Source organism: Dipteris shenzhenensis, chromosome 20 (genome assembly GCF_047967505.1).
Source record: "Dipteris shenzhenensis isolate YYH24624 ecotype China chromosome 20, Dip_SZ_1.0, whole genome shotgun sequence".
Lineage (NCBI taxonomy): Eukaryota > Viridiplantae > Streptophyta > Polypodiopsida > Gleicheniales > Dipteridaceae > Dipteris > Dipteris shenzhenensis.
The window spans coordinates 47031112-47055484 of record NC_141615.1 but is presented as its reverse complement, the minus strand read 5'-3'; the positions used below and the strand labels follow the sequence as shown (position 1 = coordinate 47055484).

The window sequence follows — 24373 nt, the reverse complement described above, 5'->3', positions numbered from 1 at the left end:
CCTGTACCCCATTTCACCTTCGTCACCGTAACCCATGAAGATGCATCTGAAAGACTTTGGCTCCAGTTTGGTGTGCAGTTCTTTGCGTACATGAGCAAAGCACTCGCAGCCAAACACACGTAAGTGCTTGTATGAAGGTGGCTTGCCAGACCACACCTCCTCTAGCACTTTCAGCTCCAAAGCCTTGTTCGGCGACCTGTTAATTAGGTGAACTGCTGTTTGCACGGCTTCTGCCCAAAAGCCATGGGGCAATGCAGCATAAGACAACATACATCGAACTTTCTCCTAAATAGTTCAATTCATCCGCTCACTCACACCATTTTGAGGTGGATTATGAGGGGTTGTGAGTTCCTGCTTAATGCCCTTAGCCTCACATAACTGTACAAAGGCATGTGACACATACTCACCCCCATTATCGGATCTGAGGCATGTCAGCCTGCAACCTGTCCGATTCTCAACCTGAGCGACAAACTTCTTAAAAGCATCTAAGACATCGCTTTTATGCTTTAAGAAATAGACCCACACTTTGCGTGTGGCATCATCAATAAAAGTAATAAAATACTTTGCACCCCCTAGTGATAGCTGTGGCATCTCACACAAATCAGTGTGCACTAGATCAAGCGGTGCTCTATTCTGGGGAGTTCTCCTCTTATGAGGAGTCATAGAATGCTTTCCAAAAATGCAATGATCACAAGTAGGCAAATCTGAAAATGAAAGAGACGGCAGATAACCCAAACGTGACAGTTCTTGCATTCCTTTAACGGACATGTGTCCCAACCGGCTATGCCACAATGAAACCTTCGGCAGCTCGGTTATGGCAACAACATGATTACCTACACTAGAAACATAAAGAGGGTACAAGGTATCACACTTATAACCCTCAGCCACTACAACCTGGCCATCAGTAATTACCCATTTGGAATCCCCAAATGTGGTGTGGTAACCACTGTCATCCAATAAGCCAGTGCTAATCAGATTTTTCTTGATTTGCGGCACATGGCGAACACCATCAAGCATAAATATGCGTCCGTCAGGGAATACAATCTGTACACTGCCAATCCCTGCAATCTGACATGCATAGTTGTTCCCAAGATGAACAACTCCATGAGTACCTGTATAGGAAGTAAACCACTCCCTATGAGGTGTAACATGAAAAGAGGCACCTGAATCCAAGAGCCAGGTGTGCACGTCATGGCCATCAACAACCAAGGTATGTGCAATCACAGCAGAAGAGCATAAAACATCATGTCTATCTCCATCACTGTCCTTTGCTGCAACATTGACTGCATCCAAGTCATCTGCCTTGGCCTTGCCTTTGCCTTTGCTTCCACTGCCTGCATCCTTTGTCTCAGCCTTCTTGGCTTTCTGATCCCGTATAAACTTGAAGCACTTAGACTTCACGTGTCCCTTCTTGCCACAGTAAAAGCATTCAATATCCTTTTTGCCACGGGACTGACTGCGGGATTTGGACTTGCCAGCAGATCTCCCCTTCTGCTGAGTCCTACCTCTTTCCTGCACCTGCAAAGCATTGGAAGACTTGCTGCCCATATTGTTCTTCCTGCTCATCTCCTCCATAAGGAGAGAGCTCTCCACATCAGCATACATAAGAGTGACATTTGAATTTGACAGGGTGGTCTTGAAAGTGTCCCAACTCTCAGGGAGTGTACACAACAAGAAAGTAGCCTTGAACTCCTCATCAAGGTTCAATCCCTGTGCGATAAGCTGTGTAAAGATGGCATTGAACTCACTCAAGTGTGAGGTCATAGCTGTACCTTCCTTCATGCGAAGGTCGGCAAGCTTCTTCAACCAATAAACCTTACTGGCTGAACTCTTTTGGGCATACAACTCTTCTAGCCTCTGTCACAGGCCATAAGAGGTCTTTTTTGCCTGAACATTGAAAACCAATGAATCAGTGAGAGTGAGCATGATTGACGCCCTTGCGGACAAATCAAGCTCCTCCCACTCATCATCTGCCATCCCAGATGGCTGGACACCCTTCAACCTTATGGGCTTAGAAATCTTCTTCAACAGAAGTACATTCAAACACTGTTCTGCCCATAATGCATAATTGTGTGCCCCTTCCAATTTCTTTATGTTCAGCATTGAGGATTCACTTCCCCCTGATGCCATATCAGACAAGGAAAGTGCCCGACTCCCTGTAAGTCAAAAAATGACTAAATAAAATTCTGATTTCTCAGAAAACCTGCTCTATCAAGAGCCAGGAGCACTCACAATAGTGCTGTTTTTTACTGTCAAAAAATCCTGCAGCAAAACAGAAAATTTTCCCTCTAGTCACTGTACCTTCTGACACACTGTACCGTGCTCAAATAGGCATAAACCAGTAACTACAGAATTGCTGCAGCTGTTCCACAAGTGTTTTATCAGTGCATCATCATCTGACGAAGCACAAAACACTGCTGTCCTGGACACTTCTCCCACCTCAGATGAGGTATTGCACTGATTTTATATGCATAAACCACTTGGCATACACTGTTTTGTCCACTGAAAAAAGCTCCAAACACCTCAGCCTGTCACAAACCTGCAACAAAGTATGGGACAAATCCCAACCAATCACCCTTCTGCCAAGGGGATAAAAGGCATCTGAAGTTCTCAAACAGTAACTCAAGTGCTCACAAGCAAAATCTGGGCAAAAGCCCCTTGATTTGACACCTGTACCAAGTGAAAAACACCTCAACACTGAGGTAGCATACAAAATACAGTTCTCTGGCACAATCACCTGACAATGTGATGCATAAACTGCCCTGTGTACACAGTAACAACACAGATCCCAACGTACAAACACTGAAGAGAAAATCTTTTGAGCACTGTCAACGATGGACAGTTAGGGACCGAGTAAAACTCGATGCACCCTGGCCAAGCGTGGCTCAACTGAGATTTTCAAAGTGTCGTACACAGAATGTGACCTGCAAGAAATGTCACTCAGTACACTGCGGAAACAAGACCAATGTGGGCACCCTGGCTCCACACTGCCTCAAGGCATACACTGCATACACTTCCAGGCAAAAGCCCTTTGTAATAGTCACCCGAAAACTGAGATTTGCACTCAGTGTAAGCATAAAAGCCCTCTGCAAATCAAGGCATCTGACCTTCCCAAAAAATAACTGTGCAACCACCACACACTGTGGCACTAGTCACCTCAAGCACGAGGGACACGAGTGTACTTGCTGTACCTCAAACACACAGTTTTAAAACTGAAAAAAATTCCGAGAATGCATCAAGAAAAAAAAAACTCGTACTTCTATACCTCCGTGTACTTGCAAGTACCACGCAAAAGAGCAGAGTGCTCTCACTTTTTCCTTCTTCCCCAAACAAAGTATGCTTGTGCCTGTGCAGTTGTACCTTCTGTACCTGCGAGGGCACGGATCCCCCAAAAAAAATGTCGAAATTCTCAAAAAAAAATTACACTCGAACCTTGGCTGAGGGTACAGCCGGTACGACTGTACCTGTACGTGCACGCGTCCCGAGGACGCTGCTGAATAGGAGATCTGTGCGTGGCCGGTTTGTGCACGGCTGTTCACAGCCCGCTGATGGAGGTCGGCTGCCTGTGTGCGGCCGGCTGCTGCTGGTCACACGACCCGGCAGCTAACAACTGCACGGCCGGCTACCTGTCGCGGCTAGTCGCGGTCGCGACCAGCTGCCTGTGCAGCCTAGCTGCGCGCGGCCAATGTTGCGCGCTGCGCGCGCTGGCTGCGCCCGCCTTGGAGCTGGCGATAGGCGAGCTGAAGAGCTCGCTGCTGCCCTTGAAGAACCGCGTGCTGCCTGCTGACAGAGGGCACGAGGCCCGAGGGGATGTTGGGGTAAAGGCACATTGCCACCCTTTAAATGTTACGACTGCTATGACTGTCCTAAGACAGTCATAGGGTGAATACCTAATCCTAATAAAACCTTTGAGTTTGTGGTGTGGCTCAAGGCATTCTTTACACACCCACACTCCTTGTGTCTCTGTCTCCTACTGTTCCACTCCCCTCTTTCCCTCACAAGTGGTATCAGAGCCACCCTCTCCCTCTCACTCCGGTCTACCCATCCCCTCTCTTCCAACGTTTCCCCTTTCGGTGTAGTCAGCAGCAAGCAGGGCAGCAAGCAGGGCTCAGCAGGTGCGCGAGCAGGGCGCAGCAGGGCAGCAGCAAGCAGGGCACATCAGGGCGCAGTAGGTGCGCGACCAGCCGCGCGCAGCAAGTGCGCGAGCAGCCATAGCTGCAGCAGCAGCTAGCTGCTGCTAGCTGCTACCAGCAACCGGGCGGCCGCAGCCTACCAGAAGGCCGCAGCTAGCGACTGCAGCCAGCCGACCGGCTGCAAGGCAGCAGCCTACCAGAAGGCCGCAGCCAGCGACCGCGACCATCCGCGACAGGCAGCCAGCCGTGCAGCTGTTAGCTGCCGGGTCGTGTGACTAGCAGCAGCCGGCTGCACACAGGCAACCGACCTCCATCAGCGGGCTGTGAACAGCAGCGTCAACGACGCGTGCACGTACAGGTACAACCGTACCGGCTATACCCTCAGCCAAGGGAATTTCGACATTTTTTTTGGGGGATCCGTGCCCTCGCAGGTACAGAAGGTACAGCTGCACAGGCACAAACAGACTTTGTTTGGGGAAGAAGGAAAAGAGTGAAGAGCACTCTGCTCTTTTGCGTGGTACATGCAAGTACGCGCAGGTACAAAGTACAACAAGGCTGTTAATACATTTCCCGAGGAAAACTTTTTTTTTTAGGTACAACAAGTACTCTCATTGTCCCTCTTGCTAGGAGGTGACCGGGGCCACAGTGTGTGGTTGTTTGCACAGTTTTTGACGGGAGATCATATGCCTTGATTTTGCAGCGGGCTTTTATGCTTTTGCTGAGTGCAAATCTCAGTTTTTCGGGTGACAATTTCATAGGGCTTTTGCCTGACAGTGAATGCAGTGTATGCCTTGGGGCAATGTGGGGCCAAGGTGCCCACATTGGTCTCGTTTTCCACAGTGTATCAGTGACATTTCTTTGCAGGTCACATTTTGTGTACGGCACTTAGAAAATCTCAGTTGAGCCACGCTTGGGCAGGGCGCATCGAGTTTACTCGGTCCCTAACTGTCCATCGTTGACAGTGCTCAAAAGATCTTCTTTTCGGTGTTTGTACGTTGGGACCTGTGTTGCTACTGTGCACACAGGCAGTTTATGCATTACATTGTCAGGTGAAAGTGCCAGGAGAGCGCTGAATTTTGTATGCTACCTCATTGTTGAGGGTGTTTATCACTTGGTACAGGTGTCAAATCAAGGGGCTTTTGCCCAGATTTTGCTTGTGAGCACTTGAGTTACTGTTTGAGAACTTCAGATGCCTTTTATCCCCTTGGCAGAAGGGTGATTGCTTGGGATTTGTCCCATACTTTGTTGCAGGTTTGTGACAGGCTGAGGTGTTTGGAGCCTTTTTCAGTGGACAAAACAGTGTATGCCAAGTGGTTTATGCATATAAAATCAGTGCAATACCTCATCTGAGGTGGGAGAAGTGTCCAGGACAGCAGTGTTTTGTGCTTCGTCAGATGATGATGCACTGATAAAACCTTGTGGAACAGCTGCAGCAATTCTGTAGTTACTGGTTTATGCCTATTTGAGCACGGTACAGTGTGTCAGAAGGTACAATGACTGGAGGGAAAATTTTCTGTTTTGCTGCAAGGTCATTTTTGACTTACAGGGAGTCAGGTACTTTCCTTGTCTGATATGGCATCAGGGGGAAGTGAATCCTCAATACTGAACATAAAGAAATTGGAAGGGGCACACAATTATGCATTATGGGCAGAACAGTGTTTGAATGTACTTCTGCTAAAGAAGATTTCTAAGCCCATAAGGTTGAAGGGTGTCAAGCCATCTGGGATGGCAGATGATGAGTGGGAGGAGCTTGATTTGTCCGCAAGGGCGGCTATCATGCTTACTCTCACTGATTCTCTTGTGTTCAATGTTCAGGCAGAAAAGACCTCTTATGGCCTATGGCAGAGGCTAGAAGAGTTGTATGCCCAAAAGAGTTCAGCCAGTAAGGTTTATTGGTTGAAGAAGCTTGCCGACCTTCGCACGAAGGAAGGTACAGCTATGACCTCACACTTGAGTGAGTTCAATGCCATCTTTACTCAGCTTATTGCACAGGGTTTGAACTTGGACGAGGAGTTCAAGGCTGCATTTTTGCTGTGTACCCTCCCTGAGAGTTGGGAAACTTTTAAGACAACCCTGTCTAATTCAAATGTCACTCTTATGTATGCTGATGTGGAGAGCTCTCTTCTCATGGAGGAGATGAGCAGGAAGAATAATGCGGGCAGCAAGTCTTCCAATGCTTTGCAGGTACAGGAAAGAGGTAGGACTCAGCAGAAGGGGAGATCTGCTGGCAAGTCCAAATCCCGCAGTCATTCCCGTGGCAAAAAGGATATTGAATGCTTTTACTGTGGCAAGAAGGGACACGTGAAGTCTAAGTGCTTCAAGTTTATACGGGATCAGAAAGCCAAGAAGGCTGAGACAAAGGATGCAGGCAGTGGAAGCAAAGGCAAAGGCAAGGCCAAGGGAGATGACACTGATGCAGTGAATGTTGCAGCAGAGGACAGTGACAGTGACAGACATGATGTATTATGTTCTTCTACTGTAATTGCACATACATTGGTTGTTGATGGCCATGACATGCACACCTGGCTCTTGGATTCAGGTGCTTCTTTTCATGTTACGCCTCATAGGGAGTGGTTTACTTCCTACACAGGTACTCATGGAGTTGTTCACCTTGGGAACAACTATGCATGTCAGATTGCAGGGATTGGCAATATACAGATAGTATTCCCTGACGGACGCATATTTATGCTTGATGGTGTTCGCCATGTGCCGCAAATCAAGAAAAATCTGATTAGCACTGGCTTGTTGGATGACAGTGGTTACCACACCACATTTGGGGATTCCAAATGGGTGATTACTGATGGCCAGGTTGTAGTGGCTGAGGGTTATAAGAGTGATACCTTGTACCCTCTTTATGTTTCCAGTGTAGGTAATCATGTTGTTGCCATAACCGAGCTGCCGAAGGTTTCATTGTGGCATAGCCGGTTGGGACACATGTCCGTTAAAGGAATGCAAGAACTGTCACGTTTGGGTTATCTGCCGTCTCTTTCATTTTCAGATTTGCCTACTTGTGATCATTGCATTTTTGGAAAGCATTCTATGACTCCTCATAAGAGGAGAACTCCCCAGAATAGAGCACCGCTTGATCTAGTGCACACTGATTTGTGTGAGATGCCACAGCTATCACTAGGGGGTCCAAAATATTTCATTACTTTTATTGATGATGCCACACGCAAAGTGTGGGTCTATTTCTTGAAGCATAAGAGCGATGCCTTAGATGCTTTCAAGAAGTTTGTCGCTCAGGTTGAGAATCGGACAGGATGCAGGCTGAAATGCCTCAGATCCGATAATGGGGGTGAGTATGTGTCACATGCTTTTGTACAGTTATGCGAAGCTAAGGGCATTAAACAGGAACTCACAGCCCCTCATAATCCATCTCAAAATGGTGTGAGTGAGTGGATGAATCGAACTATTCAGGAGAAAGTTCGATGTATGTTGTCTTATGCTGCATTGCCCCATGGCTTTTGGGCAGAAGCCGTGCAAACAGCAGTTCACCTAATTAACAGGTCGCCGAACAAGGCTTTGGAGTTGAAAGTGCCAGAGGAGGTGTGGTCTGGCAAGCCACCTTCATATAAGCACTTACGTGTGTTTGGCTGCGAGTGCTTTGCTCATGTACGCAAAGAACTGCGCACCAAACTGGAGCCAAAGTCTTTCAGATGCATCTTCATGGGTTACGGTGACGAAGGTGAAATGGGGTACAGGTTATGGGATCCTGTCAAACGGAAGATTATACGCAGCAATGACGTCATCTTTAAAGAGGATAGTGTACACAAAGAACCCATGCAACCTGTGGAATACAGGAGGGTTGTTTATGATGATGTCGGACAGCAAAGAATGCACATTAATATGCAGCAGCAGGCTGCTGTAAATAACCCTGTTCAAGAGGGTATACAGGCTGAAAATCAGCCAGACAATTTTGCCAATGATGCACCACTGGATATGCCAGCAAATGGCGCTGTAGGACAGCCAAATATGGTGGTACAGCCACCCGTCATGCATGACGAACAGGCTAGACAGCAGCCTAATACGGAGCATTTTGTTAGGAGGAGCACCCGTGTACAACGGCCTCCTGACAGGTTTGTTCCAGGAGCCAATAATGTGGCTGATTTTATCATGCTGACAGATTGTGGTGAGCCTTCCAGCTTCAGGGAAGCTATGGGAAGAACAGAGAAAAGGAAGTGGGAGAAAGCCATGCAATCAGAAATGGACTCCCTACTTCAAAATGATACATGGGACTTGGTGCAGCTACCTGCAGGCAGAAAGGTTTTGCCATGCAAGTGGGTTTACAAAGTCAAAGTGGATTCAAATGCTTTACCGAGGTATAAGGCCAGATTGGTTGCCAAGGGATTTAAGTAGGAAAAGGGCATTGACTTTGATGAGATCTTTTCCCCTGTAGTCAAGATGACTACTTTGAGAGCAGTGTTAGCTCTTGTTGCTCATGAGGACATGGATTTATGTCAGATGGATGTGAAGACTGCTTTTCTTCACGGAGATCTCCATGATGAGATCTACATGAATCAGCCAGAGGGATATGCTGTTAAAGGAAAAGAGAAGCTTGTGTGTAAGCTCAAGAGGAGCTTGTATGGACTCAAGCAGGCACCAAGGGAATGGTACAAGAAGTTTGATGCCTTCATGCAATCCCAAGGGTATCATAGGTGTGAGAAGGATCACTGCTTGTACACCAAACGGGCAAAGGATGGCAGTTTGATGCTACTCATTCTGTATGTGGATGACATGCTGATTGCCAGCAAATCTCAGCAGGAGATTAGTGCTTTGAAGAAACAACTGCATAAGTCTTTTGACATGAAAGACTTGGGTGATGCAAACCATATTCTTGGTATGCGGATTATTCGTGACAGGTCCAAGGGACTTTTGTTTCTGTCACAGAAGGAGTACATTGACAAAGTACTGCAGAGGTTTAAAATGGAGGGGGGGAAGTCTATTAGTACCCCGTTGCCTCCACATTTAAAACTCAGCAGTAAGGACAGCCCCAGATCAGATGATGATAAGGCTGAGATGGCCAAGGTTCCGTATGCATCTGCAGTTGGTTCTTTGATGTATGCCATGGTTGCCACTCGTCCGGATATTGCTTTTGCGGTGGGAGTCATCAGCAGGTATATGGCAAATCCAGGCAAGCGGCACTGGGAAGCAGTGAAAGGCGTCTTGAGGTATCTCAAGGGTACCAAAGACTTGTGCATATGCTATGGTAGGCAGGATGCATTGGTGCATGGTTTTACAGATTCAGACTATGCAGGAAATGCAGATAACCGGAAGTCTACTACCGGTTATATTTTCACATTTGCAGGAGGTCCTATATCATGGGTGTCTCGGTTGCAGAAATGCATTGCACTGTCAACCACTGAAGCTGAATATATTGCAGCCACTGAGGCTTGCAAGGAAGCAATATGGCTTACTCGGCTGGTGGGAGATTTGGGCATTACAGGAGATATGCCAGTTTTGCATTGTGATAGTCAGAGTGCTATCATGTTGGCAAAGAATCCGGTCTTTCATCAGAAGACCAAGCACATAGATGTGAAATATCATTTTATCAGGGAGGTACTGGAGGACAAGCAGCTTGAGCTTGTGAAGGTGCACACTGATGATAATCCTGCAGATTTGCTCACTAAGAGCTGGCCTACAGAGAGCGGTTTGCACATTGTCGCCACATCATGGGATTAGGATGAGATCATTCTTATTTTATGGTCTTGTATACAATAACTGTATATTGCTGTAATTTTTTATTCTTTTCTCCCCTTTAGGCACATTGGCCTTTAGGTGGGAGGTTGTTGGGGTAAAGGCACATTGCCACCCTTTAAATGTTACGACTGCTATGACTGTCCTAAGACAGTCATAGGGTGAATACCTAATCCTAATAAAACCTTTGAGTTTGTAGTGTGGCTCAAGGCATTCTTTACACACCCACACTCCTTGTGTCTCTATCTCCTACTGTTCCACCCCCCTCTTTCCCTCACAGGGGAGAGGGAGGGGTAGACCGGAGTGAGAGAGGGAGGAGGTAGGCTCTGATACCACTTGTGAGGGAAAGAAGGGGGTGGAACAGTAGGAGACAGTCGACACTAGGGAGTGTGGGTGTGTAAGAATGTGTTGAGCCACACCACAAACTCAAAGGTTTTATTAGGATTAGGTATTCACCCTATGACTGTCTTAAGACAGTCATAGCGGTCGTAACATTTTAAAGGGTGGCAATGTGCCTTTACCCCAACAACCTCCTGCTGCTCTCTGATCTGTCGCAGCAGGATATCCCTGTGTCGGTGCATCTCAAGCAGATATAGCTCAATGCAGACCTGGTCATGGATACAATGACATGCCGCTATGTTTCGTCAGCCTTTGTGTCCTGTGGTCTAGTCACCTCCTGCTGCTCTCTGATCTGTCGCAGCAGGATATCCCTGTGTCGGTGCATCTCAAGTAGATATAGCCCAATGCAGACCTGGTCATGGAAGTGGATCAAGCGTAATAAGACTGGACAGTCAGAGAGAAGTGCTCCTCTGTCTCGATCACTCCTAGTGTGCATAGTATGCAGATCCGTTGCTCTCTGGGTATACGTGCTGCTCTCCCTGTCTTAATCCTCAACTGATGGGATGAAACCTGCATCTGCCCAATGGCAATCTCAATGCGTGTGAGACTCCTCTATCCTCGAGATATTGGGGTATGTTTATGAAACCCTCCTCCGAGACTCTTAGGAAGTGGTCGCAGTAGAACTGGGTCTTGGTGGGGAGCTCTTGATCTCCCCCCCAAGTCCAAGCTGGAGGATGTCTAACCATATGATACAGTTAATCTCATCTCGTGGGATTGACATAGGGAGTGCATACATACTGTACTGAAAGGGAGGGTTTGAATCCTGTGTTTGGTAAACCATGTGGATATACAAACATACCATGTGTCCGCCTTGCTCTCAGCCAGTCCTCTAGATGACTCTAGAGCGAGCCTCGGTAGTCTCCACTTGGGTAGGTCCCAGACTCTAAATGAATGTAACTGTTTGGAAGATGGCATCAATCTATAGTGGTGTCATGCATGTACTATCTCATGCAGGACTGAGGGCTTGCTCCTAATCATCCTGGATCCCATAGTCACTTGTAGCCGCTCAAATCTCCTCCACTCTACTATCGGTAGGTCAAATCCCCAGAAGGGTGCTGCATAAATGGCAGTCGACCGCACTAGAGTATCAAAGAGCCAACACTTCGTCGGTGGATCCAGGAAGTGTGCCTAGAAGCACTGTCAAGCTAGAGCACCCTGCCCCCGTGTGAGTCGTACATGGGCTGCATGTGTCATAGTGAAAAGGGGTCCTATGAAGACTGCTCCCAAATAGGTGTAGAACTGCACTATCTCACTCGCTCGTCTGGATAAGTTAAGCTGAGTCGATGGAGCAATGCCTATGAGGTGTTGAAGACCATAACCTTGGTCTTCCCAAGGTTGACTGCCAGGTCTTTCTCTCTATAGAACACCTCTAGGGCCTCCAAATGTCCTGCAGTCCCTCCACTGAGGATGAGATAAGGACTATGTCATCAGCGTATAGCAATATCTGTATCATGAGATCGGCCAGTGGAGACCTTCGCCTCCTAGGCGGTCTATGAAGGAAGTGATCTCATCAATGTAAGGCCCAAAGAGAGTCAGTGAGAGGGGGCACCCCTGCTTCACTCCGATCGTACTCTCGGCCCAATCCGATAGACCACCTGGGGCGCAAACACACAAAGAGAGAGAGAGAGAGAGAGAGAGAGAGAGAGAGAGAGAGAGGGAGTTTTGCCCTTTGGCGTATTTTGCACTTTGTCCCATATACCTTTGTAAGACTAGAATAAGTCCAATCATACAAATTTAGATTTTTTGTTGTTCTAAAGACCAAAAATCTACACAGAACATAAAAGAGAAAATGAAACAGAAGAAAAAAGAGAGACAAACAAAAACTTTTATGAAAAACAAAAAAAAGACATTCTTAGCAAGCAAAGCAACACTTACGTCGTGATTAGTGCCCAAGCATAAGCAGCTATACTGGGTTTCTAAAGCAGCTATACTCAACAAGGGCCTTAGCACGCCCTTTGTGGCTTGTATCAGTTTTGCCCTTTGGCGTATTCTGCACTTTGTCCCATAGGCCCGCGAGGCCTTCAATGGACGTTAATCGAGAGAAAGAGAGAGAAAGAGAGAGAGAGAGAGAAAGAGCAGACAGCTGAGGATTGAGACAGGGAGAGCAGCCCGTATACCCAGAGAGCAGCGGATCTGCATGCTATGCACACTAGGAGAGATTGAGACAGAGGAGCACTTCTCTGTGCCTACCCAGCCTACTACAACTTCCGAGGACGATACCACTGTCTCTATCAGGATGGGAGTGGGTTCGGCCCACTGTCACAGCTGATCCACTTTCATGACCAGGTCCGCATTAGGGTCTATCTGCTTGAGATGCGTCGACACAAGGATATCATGCTACAACAGATCAGAGATTAGCAAGAGGCGACCAGACCACAAGCCACAGAGGCTGACCAAACACAATGGCATGTCACAGATTTCTATGCATTTGATTCAGCTCCGGGACACAGTGGGGTTGAGGAGGAGGAGGAGTAGATTATATGCGGGCAGTATGGATTGTAGAGACCACCCGTGGCACAGAGAGCGACCAAAGCACACTCGATTGAGGTCCGACCTATCACAGCTTTTCTCAGAGAAGACTGCCTGAGTCGAGGGGTCACTTTGAACATAGCTCAGCGGGTCCAAAGATCGAGGAGACCATGTCCCCCTCCGCCACCACAGCATGAGACAGCCAAGCAGACACAGATCTAAGACATTTTCGCTCCTCATAAACGAGTCATCACAATGCTGGGTTTCGGATTCTGATTCTGAGTTCCAGTTCCAGCTCTCATCCTACTTCAGATAGTATATGATATGACATGTTTTGTACTTGATATTGCTGGAGCTATTTAGCTCTTTATTTCAGCAGAGTAGTCAGCAAGGGCCTTAGCGCACCCTTTGCTCCAGCCCTTTGTGGCTTGTATGAGGTTTTTCCCTTAGGTGTAGTCTACACTCTTTCCCATGGGTCCACGAGGCCTCTTGCGGACCTCTCTCTCTCTCTCTCTCTCTCTCTCTCTCTCTCTCCCGTAGCCCCTCTGCCCCCCACCCCGGTAGCCTCTCTGCCCCCCTCCCGTAGCCTCTCCGCCCCTCTCCACCCCCCCTCCCGTAGCCTCTCCGCCCCGCTCCCCCTCTCGTAGCCTCTCTGCCCCCCCTCCCGTAGCCCCTCTTTCTCCGCTCCCCCTCCCGTAGCCTCTCCGCCCCCCCTCCCATAGCCTCTCCGCCCCCCTCTTGTAGCCTCTCCGCTCCCTCCTTCGTAGCCTCTCTCTCTCCGCTCCCCCTCCCGTAGCCTCTCTGCCCCCCCCGGTAGCCTCTCCACCCCCCTGTCGCAGCCTCTCCGCCCCCCCCTCCCGTAGCCTCTCCGCCCCCCCTCCCGTAGTCTCTCCGTCCCTTCTCCCGTAGCCTCTCCTAGCTGGGCTGAACCCCCAGCCCAACTAGGGGGTTAGCTCAGCCAGGGGGTAACAGGAGATATGGCCAGCAAAGCAAGGCCCTGCCTACCTTCCTCCTCTTCACATTCTCTCTAACCCCGATTTGGGCTAAACCCCCAACCCAACCCGGGAGTTAGGTTAAGCCAGGGGGGTTCATCATACAGCCAACTATGGATTGGCCTACCCTTTCCTCCAAGTCCCCCTCAACCCCCTCAACTCCTTCAACATCCATCAGGACTCGGTACTCTACAATTGCAGCCATGACACCCTCTCCATACGCACGGAATTACCAACAAGAAGGCTCAAAACGGCCCATCCTCGGGCAACAAGCAGTGAGAGAGCTACGATTGGAGCTGGCAGAAGAAAAGGCCCGACTTCACATCTTGGAAGGGCCTGGTAAGCAGGCAGTAATTGATGAGGCTGTAAAATCTTGTAAGGATTCCCCCCTACCGCGCAGCTAGTCTCTACAGTCAAAGATCTTGTTCACACTGAAGTACAAACTGCTAGGAAGGAAGTGTTTGTGGAAGTTGACAACAAAGCAAGTAAGTCTGATATCCAAGCAGAGATTAAAGAACACGAAGCTAGATGTGATAATGTGCTGAAGATTAGAATAGCGAGGCTCCCAAAAGATTGGTACAAAGAGGAGGATACATATAGTGAAATGTTGACAAAGATCAAATCAAGTTTGCCCAAAATCGAATGGGTGAATGATGATGAGCAAGATGATGACGACTCCAGGCCAGCTTCTATTTTGCACTATAGAGGTCATGCAATCCTTACGCTGAAGTCAAAAGATATGCGGATCAAGCTTCTTCGACAATCTTACAAGCTTAAGGGCACCAAAGTATGGATAGCAGAGGAGCTTACACAGAATCAACTCAAGATTAAGGCAACTGAATTAGCTAAAGTCAGGGCTGCCAAAAAGGATGGAAAATGGGCAGTTTACCGTGAAGGGGTAGCACTAATCAGAGATTTTAAATCAAAACCAAAAGACTCTCAGTCTTAAACTGATGTATGGCTGTTTACTCTCCAGAATATCATGTAGGTACTCTAAATAATTGGGGTTGCTTTTTGCACTCCTTGGGAGCTGCCATGCGCCCTCCCTAAAGCAGGTGTACTAGAGGGTTTCTTGCTGTCCCATAGACCTTTTGGTCTCCAGTGGACGTTAATAGACTTTCTTTCTTTCTTTCTCTCTCTCTCTCTAGATAGATAGATAAATAGATATATGTATATATATATATATATATATATATATATAGAGAGAGAGAGAGAGAGAGAGCAGACAACAAAGAAACAATTTTACAATCAACTAGCCAAGATGGAAAAAAAGAAAGTTCACTAAAAAAAGCATCTTGAGCAAATCAAGCAAATCAAAAAGAATCCTAGAGCTTACTTCAAAAACCTTCACGGAATGGGATGACATGGTGACATTTGCTAAAGAACTAACTTTGCCACTGCCGCATAGAAGGATTTTGAATTCTCAATCAAGGAATTCTTCCTATGAACTTTTCTAGCTTCCCTAACATGTTCTTGAAAACGAATAAAAGTTGTCCGATAGGTTTGTCCTACATAAAGCATATTACTACTATGTATGTCATAGACAACATAAATTACTTTGTGTGACATGAATAGGACTAATAGGAAGGAAAGTCTTAAGATGCTTGTTTCTAAGAAGTCCTACTTTATCAAGAATTCTTATGTTATTATTTGTATAATGAGTGCTAACTAATAAAGCCTTAAAGTTAGACCAATTACCCAAGATCATGAAGACTATTCATGTTTGACCTAGCTAAAAAGTTAAACCTTTCTCTATATATGTTTTTTCTAGCGTTTTTTTTTTCATTTACCGAGCTAGACCCAACTAAATCACCTACCAAAGAGACAAGACCATCACTAGCATTTCCAATGTCATTTGGTGAGGTCAGGCAATGCAACATTGGGGAACTTGCTTGCACTCTTCCCGCTCCCAAGGCAGTTTCTCCCTTGCTGTATGCCCTAACTCTAGCAGAAGCGAGACTAGTAATTAAGGGGGGGCTTGCTTGCACTGCATAGTTGCACGAAACGCACGTTTCGTGGGAGGAAACGGAAACGGCGAAACGGAAACGCCGTTTCGTCAAGAAACGGCGTTTCGTTTTTCCTGTTTTCCCAGAAACCCTAAAAACGGGTTTTTTGGGTTTTCTTCCAGAATTTCGCCGCTGCCGTTTTTCGCCGCCTCCCGCATTCTTTCAGCCTCCTTCCAGCATCCTTTCAGCATCCTTCAAGCTCTCTCCATCCCATCCTTTGCTCTTGGACCTGCCCTCACCTCCATCCTTCTCTGAGCTCTCTCCATCCTCTTCATCCTTTGCTCCATCTTCTCCATCCTGCAAGCTGCAGCCTGCAGCTTGGCAGCCTGCTCTCCTGACTCCATCCCTCCATCCTTCTTCTCTCCATCCTCTCTTTAATCTTACCTTCTACCTCTCCGTCCTCCTCCCTCCATTCTCCTTCACTTCTACCTCTCCATCCTCTCCATCCTCTTTTACCTCTATCTCTCCATCCTCCTTCTACAGTCTACCTCCCATCCTTTCTCACGAGTCACTTGTGACCTCTCCATCCTCCTCAATGCCGAGAGATGCTTATTGGGTCCATGTCTCCCTCCTGGATAGTTATAAAGGAGGCGGTGGCTCCAAGAAGTGGAGATGCAACTATTGCGGCATAAGCAAGACGGGGTCTGTCACACGGGTGAAAGACCATCTAGCAGGTGTTCCCTGCAAGGATGTAGGACCTTGTGAGTTCGTGCCTACTGCAGTGAAAGGTGGCCTAGCAGAATGGAAGCGTGCGCGTATGGCAGCCTTGGCTGCAAAAAGTGGAGGACAAGGGCTGCAAGATGAAGAAGAGGCTGCTGACACTGAGCCATTGGATGATGCCAGCACATTGGGTTCTGCAAAGAGAAGTAGAGGGGCATCAACTACATCGAGCGCAGGTCCTAGTGCCACAAGAACACCCTTGCCACATGGATCAATTAGTGTGGATGCTAGTGCGGGGAAAAGAGGATCACTGCAAAGGTCTAGCATTCAAGCACGCTTGCAAAAGCAAGCAGTGAAGGAGGCCACTAGTGAGCTCACAAAGCTCTTCATACAATGTGCAATACCCTTTCATGTGGCGAAGACTACACGATGGAGGAAGGCCATGAGAGCCGTAAGCCGCATTGAATATGAATGGGAAGGGCCTACATATGAGGCCTTGCGGACAAGAGAGCTAAGAAGAGAGAGGGAATGTGTGGAAGACCAAATGAAGCCCTTGAAAGAGACTTGGAAAAAATATGGATGCACACTCTTATGCGATGGATGGTCAGATGCACGCAAGAGGAATGTGTACAATATTTTAGTATCTTCTTGCAAGGGAACCATGTTCTTGAGAGCCATAGACGCTTCCACTGCAGGTACAGTGATTACAGGGCTGTATATTTGGGAGCATTTACGGGCAGCCATTATGGAGATAGGTGTTGAGTATGTGGTGCAGGTGGTGACAGATAATGGCAGCAATTGTGTGTCAATGGGTGCCATGTTAGAAGATGAGTTCCCTAAGATTGTGTGGACACCCTGTGCCTCACATTGCCTTGATCTTTTGATCGAGGACCTAGGGAAGATACCTTGGATTGATGCCATCTTCTCCACAGCCCGCAGTATCGTGAAGTTTGTCACGAAGAGACCCAAAGTCCTCAGCATCTATCGGGCTTACAGTGACCTTGAGCTATTGAAACCTCCAACCACAAGGTTTGCTTACATGTTCATAGTGGTGGAGAGGCTTGTGCGAGTGCGCCAGGGCTTGTTGCGCACGGTTGTGTCTCGGGAGTGGGGAGATTGGGATGATAGAGGCCAAGCAAAGTCTATCAAATTTTTTCGCATGATCATGGATGAGTCTTGGTGGAATGAGGCGGAGGCATTAATCAAATCGATTAATCCTATCTACACGGTGCTTCGCATCACAGACATGGAGGGAAGCACATTAGGGCTCTTGTACGAGTTTATGGACAAGATTGGAGAGGCCCTCAACAGAAACACTTCCCTATCGCCTGATAAGTAAGACTTTTTACTTTTGTAATATGTATAATTATTGCAGTTACTAAATGGCAATTTGTTATCATGAAGCCTGGAATTTTCAGATATATATTATGTATGTACTATTATCTATAGTCTATGAATTTTGCATGCATAATGCATTCTAATTTCTTGTGGCATGATTTAGGGTTGAGTCCATCCGTGCTATATGGAATAAGCGGTGGAATTGGTTCCACCGCCCAATCCATGCGGTGGCACATGTATTGCATCCGCTCTGGCGCAGTCAAGAGCAATATGAGAATGACGAGTTGGAGGAGGGGATGCAACAGTATCTACAAAATTGGACGGGTGGTGACTTGGAGATGCAACGAAGACTGGAGGATGAACTTCTATTGTTCCGCAATCATAGCCTCTCCTTTGGTCGACCTACAGCTAGGCTCCGAGAGACACAGTTGCAACCTGTCTCCTGGTGGGAGAAATATGGCAACTGTACTCCTACTTTGGTAAGAGTCTAAGAGACAAGTTTCAACGCCACTAGTTGGAGCTTAGTCGTTAAGTAATTTGAAGTTTTATCTACTACAAATATGTTTAAAGTTATCAAGTTCCTGATACTTATCTCGGCTTAATTGGCTTATGGCAGAAACGCCTTGCTATACGTGTTCTCTCACAGGACTGCAGTTCCGGTCCTTGTGAGAGGAACTGGAGCACTTGGGCCCTCTTTCACACAAAGAAGAGGAACAGATTGAGCACGGCTCAATTGGAGCGGTTGGTGTTTTGTCATTGCAACCTCCGTCTCCTTGAGTTCACCGCCGGCTGCCCCGAACCTCGCCAAGTGAATGTAGACAAGGTGGACGTGGAGAAGATGGAGGTCATACCAGATATCCCACGGGAGGAGCTGGACATATACACCATGTTGTATGAGGAGCTGTCAGCACCAGCACACCACACACGATCATACACTCAACCATCTGGAGATGGTGCTAGTACTTCAGTTGCACCCGATGGTCCTGATCCTGATGTTGATGATTCTTCTTCAGACAGTGACACAGATGCCTCGAACTTATCTGAGGACGCAGAGGATGACGATGACGAGGAGGCCATGGATGATGCAGATGATCAGTAGTCCTGCTGTTTTTTTATATCATCCATGAGTGCTTTTATTTTGAGTCTTGCATGACTCATGAGTCATGAGTCATGAATCATGATCATGAAATTTGTGGACCATGAATCATGATCATCTATGGAGTCTGGACATTGAATACTTTCAAGTTTCAAGTTTCAAGTTTCAAGTTTCAACTTGTGTGCTAAGTTTAAACTTTTAAGTACTTCAAACTTCTAAATTTCAGATTCTTGTAATGCCAAACTTGTTAGTCATGACTCATGATACATGTTGATTTCAGATTATTGAAGCATCATTCAAGAATTTAGAATCATAGAGGCATGAATCATGAATGATGCATTGATGCTTGAAGGCTGAAGCCTGAAGCTTCAGCCTTCAAGTATAGATAATTGTAATTTGTATTATGTATGATTTGCACTCTATTGATAATTATATTATGTATAAAAAAAAAAAATTTTTATACATAAATTGTATCATATTGCCGTTTCTTCCGTTTCCGTTTCGGCGGGGCCCGGAAACTCCGTTTCTTCCGTTTCCGTTTCTTCCGTTTCCGTTTCGGCTGGTAACTATGTTGCACTGTCATTACTCGTCCCAATGTAACTCCTCCCTACTACTACAAAAGTATGTCACTGGAGCTAGATGAAGTCCCAAGAGATCGCCATGTTGGCTTCCAAAAGGCAAATTCGTCATAGCATGTATCACTAAGCCAATATACCCCCCAAACTGGCGATTACAGTCAGCGCCCCAAGTCCACTGTAAAAGCTTTTTCATCCTAGAAGCACCAAAAAGAGAGAGAGAGAGAAGCGGAAAGTTACCAAGATAAAATATAATTTAAAAATTAAATAAAATAAAGTGGAGAAGAGAACAACACTACCAAAGACAAGAAGTGAGAAATGAACGTTGAAATAAACAAAAGGATCACAAAAAGCTGTTGAGAGCAACTAAAACAATAAGCACAAGCTCACTTTTTGTAAAATAATAAAAATGATAATAATAAAGTTAACTAAATAAGGAATTTGAAAGAAAGAAATAAAAAATTAAAAAAAGATTTAAAAATGCAGGAAGACATTGGAAAAAGAGAAGAAAGAAGCTGAAATCGGTCTGTCTCTAATACTTCGGATGATGACAAGGATAACACTTCAGCAAATTACGTGGCCAAAGAGTGGTCTTTTCTGGTATGCAGTTATTATCCCAATCTTGAGGTGAGTTCACTCACTGTGCGTGATGCTTCAGATATAGTTTGGTATATTGACATAGTACATCCAGGCAAGAAACATTTAATAGATGATTTACAGCCTACCCCTGTTGGCGAAGTATTTGAAGATGTGCATGAAAAACTCTAAAACCTTGTCTACATGATTTTTCTCTTTTGTGCTAAGGGACGAGTGTATTACATGTTTTTCTTTATTGTGCTAAGGGACGACGAGTCTATACCATATGCTGTACCAAATCTTATGACTCCAATGTTTGGCACCACTATAAACCATAAGATTCATACAGACTTACCTCAATGTCATCGACTCCTTCCCCTTCTTCTTCCAGCATGTCGTCTATAAAAGCATCATTTTCTCCGATAGAGTCTGCCAACACAAAAGAGACGGTCAAGATACTACTTGACTTTGTGAAGCAACCAGATGAAACAAAAAACCTTAAAGCTCGTCTAGCATTTGAAGCTGAAATAGAGAAATGCCACTAGCCTACCATCCTCATCGTCTATCTCGTCCTCAAAATCTTCAAGGCCCTCGTCTTCGTCCTCGTCCTCCTCCTCCTCTTCCAAATCTACCTCAGTTGAGGAACTGTCCACCTCGATTGAAGCTCCTTTACTTACTTTAACGTTCCCTTTATTTAAGTTTCTGGGAGCTTTCTTCCGGGGAACGCTCCCCATACTTCTAAGTGGGAAGAGACGATGAGTGTTTGCTATCGCAGATACATGTGATGGAACGTTCTCCAATTTACTTCTGACTGAGAAGAAGCGGTGGGTGCCTACTGTAGGAGGTACAAACAATGAAATGTTGTTCCACTTGCTGTTTTGTTCTCCCCCGAGCTGACTACGATCATTGAACCTTACATTGGTGGAAACTAATAGAGCTCTATAAAAGACTTGCACTGAACTGTCGCATTGATTTCGAACCAGTGTGATTGCGCGGAAAACACGAGTGCGTCCAAAGGCCGCATTTTCTCGGGAAGGCTTTGATCGGATAGTGACCCCAACGCTTGTAGCACAGCTACTGAAAGGCCTACACAGCGACTCTTTAACGCCAAAACAGCTAATCCTCATCCTTGTGGGAATGTCAAGACAATCAAAGGGTGGCGCAATGAAAGGCGATGGCAAGGCCTGCATTGAGGAGCAAGAATGAGTGTTGGCTGCTCATGAAGGTTGTGGAAGATGCATTTTGAGCGTGAATGAGGCGTTTCTACTCTGTGGTCCGTTTCTCCTCTTCTCCTCCTCGTCAATGCGTGCAATCTTTGAGCGAGAGTATCTGTCTGCCCGACTTCCAACTCCACCTCGACCTTCTCCTGCTATTGCTCAAAGCGCCTCGATAATTGCTCCTCCTCGTCGTCGTCCTGTGCACGAGATGCTTGAACCTTTTCTCAGAGCTTTGCAATCTTTCAGCGAGAGTTTCTGTCTGCCCGTTTTCCACCTCCACCTCGACCTTCTCCTGCTATTGCTCAAAGCGTCTCGATAATTGCTCCTCCTCTTGTGCACGATGCTTGAATCTTTTCTCAGAGCTCTTCTCCACTCGCAGTAATGTTCCTCGCTTTGCAACAGAGACTTGAAGAGCTCTGCTCTACAAGCCTTAGGCCTTCACTCCACCTTCCAAATGAGGGACCTTCACTAACCTAATCTTTCAATGGTTAGGGTGCCCCCAGACCCACACCCCCCTCCAATCGTGTATCGATCGGAAGAGTTGGCCATGGAATGCGCAGCCTTCATTCTCAGTGTCCAGGCTCGTCCCTCCTATTGGACTCACCAACTTGGACGGCTCCCCTTCTTATTTGGAAGATGGCTTCCCGGTGGGTGTCAACCCTACCTTAGTTCTTCAATCCAACAATGATCGTGCTAATTCAAATGCCAATTCTGCCTCACCTCGATTATAACCTAAGCTAGACATAGCCACATGTGATTAGCATAAGTTATCCTAAGCAAGTGTTAATAAAATTTATGTCCTTAGCATAAGGTTTATGCCCGCAACCACACATTGAATGCAAATGCTCTCAAGCCGTTGTCTAACGCATGTGAGGCAGGAACATATCTACCTCATCAGTGCTAGACGTTTGTGACGATTTGTCAAAGCTTTTGCCCTGAGTTTTGCCAAAGTTGCATGTAGTTTTGCCAGGGTTGCATGTGTCAAGCGTGTGCTACATTTGAGCACGAAGGTAAATACAATTTGAGGGGTAAGGTTCTTGCAAGGAGTGGAAAGAAACGATAGCATGTTTGTCGTAGGTTGTTATATGAGAGCGACAAATATGTCCCTTTGAAGATGTCATATGATAAGTCCTCCCAATGCCGGGCGCTGCGAGCCTGTTGATGACAATTCTGATGCAATCAGGCGCATTGGTCATCTTGCTGATGATGTAAGGTTCTTTCCTTGGTGTAAGGTTCAAGCCCACGACCATGAATTGAATGCAAATGCCCTCAAGCCATTATCTCGCACGTGTGAGACGGTAAAATATATGCTTCTTTGAGTGCTAAGCCACATGAGCCCAAGAATGCACCACTAGTTTCACTTCATTTTGTTCACGCATTTCTATAGTTTTGAACAAATGTACCTCTAGTGGGACTTTGGCACCTCAATTTTGGAGGGTGTGAAATGGAGCGCCATCTTCCTTCCAACCAATCCCAACTTGCCATTTGGCTCTAACTCTAGCACTCACTGCCCTGAATGTTCCTGCAACTAACAAGTTGTTCTAACCCAACCAATAACAAATTGCTAGCTACAAACTCTAAGGCCCAACACATAGCTCAATTGTAACACTCTGCCAGCAAAGGCAAGTGTACAAACTCTAAGGTTCCACACAGTGCTCAACTGTAACACTCTGCCAATAGAGGCAAGCGTATTAAAGATGTTGTCAAATTTTCCATTTGGTTCACACGAGTAATTGGTTGCATCGCACCAACTACGCATTCTTCGGCGCAAAGGCCCTAAACATTTGTGATGGTTTGTCAAAGCTTTTGCCCTAAGTTTTGCTAGAGTTACATGTAGTTTTACCAGAGCTGTGTAAAATGAGTGTGTACTATGCTTAGAGCTTGTTCACATGATGCTTTGGTTTTGTCTTTTTTTGTAAGATTGATTTCAAATCAAACAAAATTGATTGTAGCCTCTCCAACATTCGTATCAAATTTTGAGCAGCTATACTTTGTATCCAATTCTCATAATCTTCTCTAGAGTTCAGGTCCATCGAGGATGACGTGGATTTGCTCTTCAAATTTCATTGTTTCACCTATTACTATGAGTTGAGTTTTGCTAGTTTTTAATGTAATAATTGCTTCTCCTAAAAAAACTAGTTTGCCTAACGAACCCCTCCTCCAAAGGACGAACTCAAGAGAAAACCAATGGTAATCAATGATTATTACTTTGGACTGGCTATAGCCTACATCATTTTTTGCGAATTTGAGTCTGCAAGCAAAGAAGGGTTGCCGTTGTCTGGAAAAACTTGCAGATGAAGATAAAGGCACCTTGAAATCATCGGTGGGAGGGGTAGATATAGAATTGAGCATCCTTCCCAATGTTGACAGATTCTTGCAATTGCCGTGCCTAACTAGCATTTGTTCAATCAAGAAGGGGGGTGCATTGTACCAATTTACATTTATAGATTGTGTGTTGCATTGTTGCAAAACAAGCATCCAAAGTGTGGCAAAAGTGTCAATAGGATGAGTCAAAAGTATATAGGCTGGGATAAAAAGCGTCTTGTGGGTGGGGTCATCATGTGTAGGGGCTTGAAGCAAAGAACTTCACAGGATGTTGGGATATTGTATGAAGTATCTAGGTCATCCTCATTTCCAAGTCATCTCCAAGAATGTTAGTGTTGATAATTTACAGTCTAGCATGGACCATACATTTGCTTACGGGGTAGACAATGTGAAGAATCGTGCATGTCTGACTAGCTCAAATGGTGTTGGGCAAGTGTACATGTATTGGAAGTGTAGGATGAGTTGTAGGCTAGGGATGTCTTTTGATAGGTGTCTTCTTAAGATGTTACAAGATGGCAAGTACTACCCATCTGCATCTTGGGTCGAGCATGGATCCCCACATGCATTTACCTTTTTCGAGATCCATGGTCTCATTGTCTTTTGTGACTACCACTAATATTAGCTACACATTTTTTGCCTTCGACATGCCGTGCACACGATCACATGTTGATCAACACACGAGGGCCAGTGCATGCAGGACCTAGGTACTACAACATTAGCTCTACATGATGTCCTCTAGTCATTAGGATGGGTGGGCCTATCGATTTTATGAGTTTGGAGGCTAAGGATGCAGATAGTAGTGATGACGAATGCTTTGTAATTCACCAAGATTAGGTGTTCAGTCATCCCTAGATAGAAATGTGGATCTCGGCCGCCGTTGCCCTGGTAAGGAG

At 46.2% G+C, this 24373-nt stretch overlaps 2 protein-coding genes across 2 annotated transcripts in view; one reads left to right on the top strand and one right to left on the bottom strand.

Moving 5' to 3' along the window:
- Nucleotides 1–21755, bottom strand: part of LOC147889758 (uncharacterized) — a 38872-nt gene extending 17117 nt beyond the window's left edge. Inside the window, exons 1-2 of the mRNA XM_087391912.1 lie at nucleotides 20489–21755; nucleotides 20294–20367 (exon numbers count right to left, since the gene is read on the bottom strand). Coding sequence (XP_087248038.1) covers nucleotides 20294–20367; nucleotides 20489–21128 — 714 coding nt within the window. The 5' untranslated portion in view covers nucleotides 21129–21755. The remainder of the gene's footprint in view (nucleotides 1–20293; nucleotides 20368–20488) is intronic.
- LOC147889759 (uncharacterized) lies at nucleotides 17860–18944 on the top strand. Its single transcript, XM_087391145.1, has 2 exons — nucleotides 17860–18170; nucleotides 18308–18944. Exons 1-2 carry the CDS (start codon nucleotides 17988–17990, stop codon nucleotides 18788–18790), a joined length of 666 nt encoding a protein of 221 aa, XP_087247271.1. The 5' UTR covers nucleotides 17860–17987; the 3' UTR covers nucleotides 18791–18944.
- Nucleotides 21756–24373: the final 2618 nt, after the last annotated feature.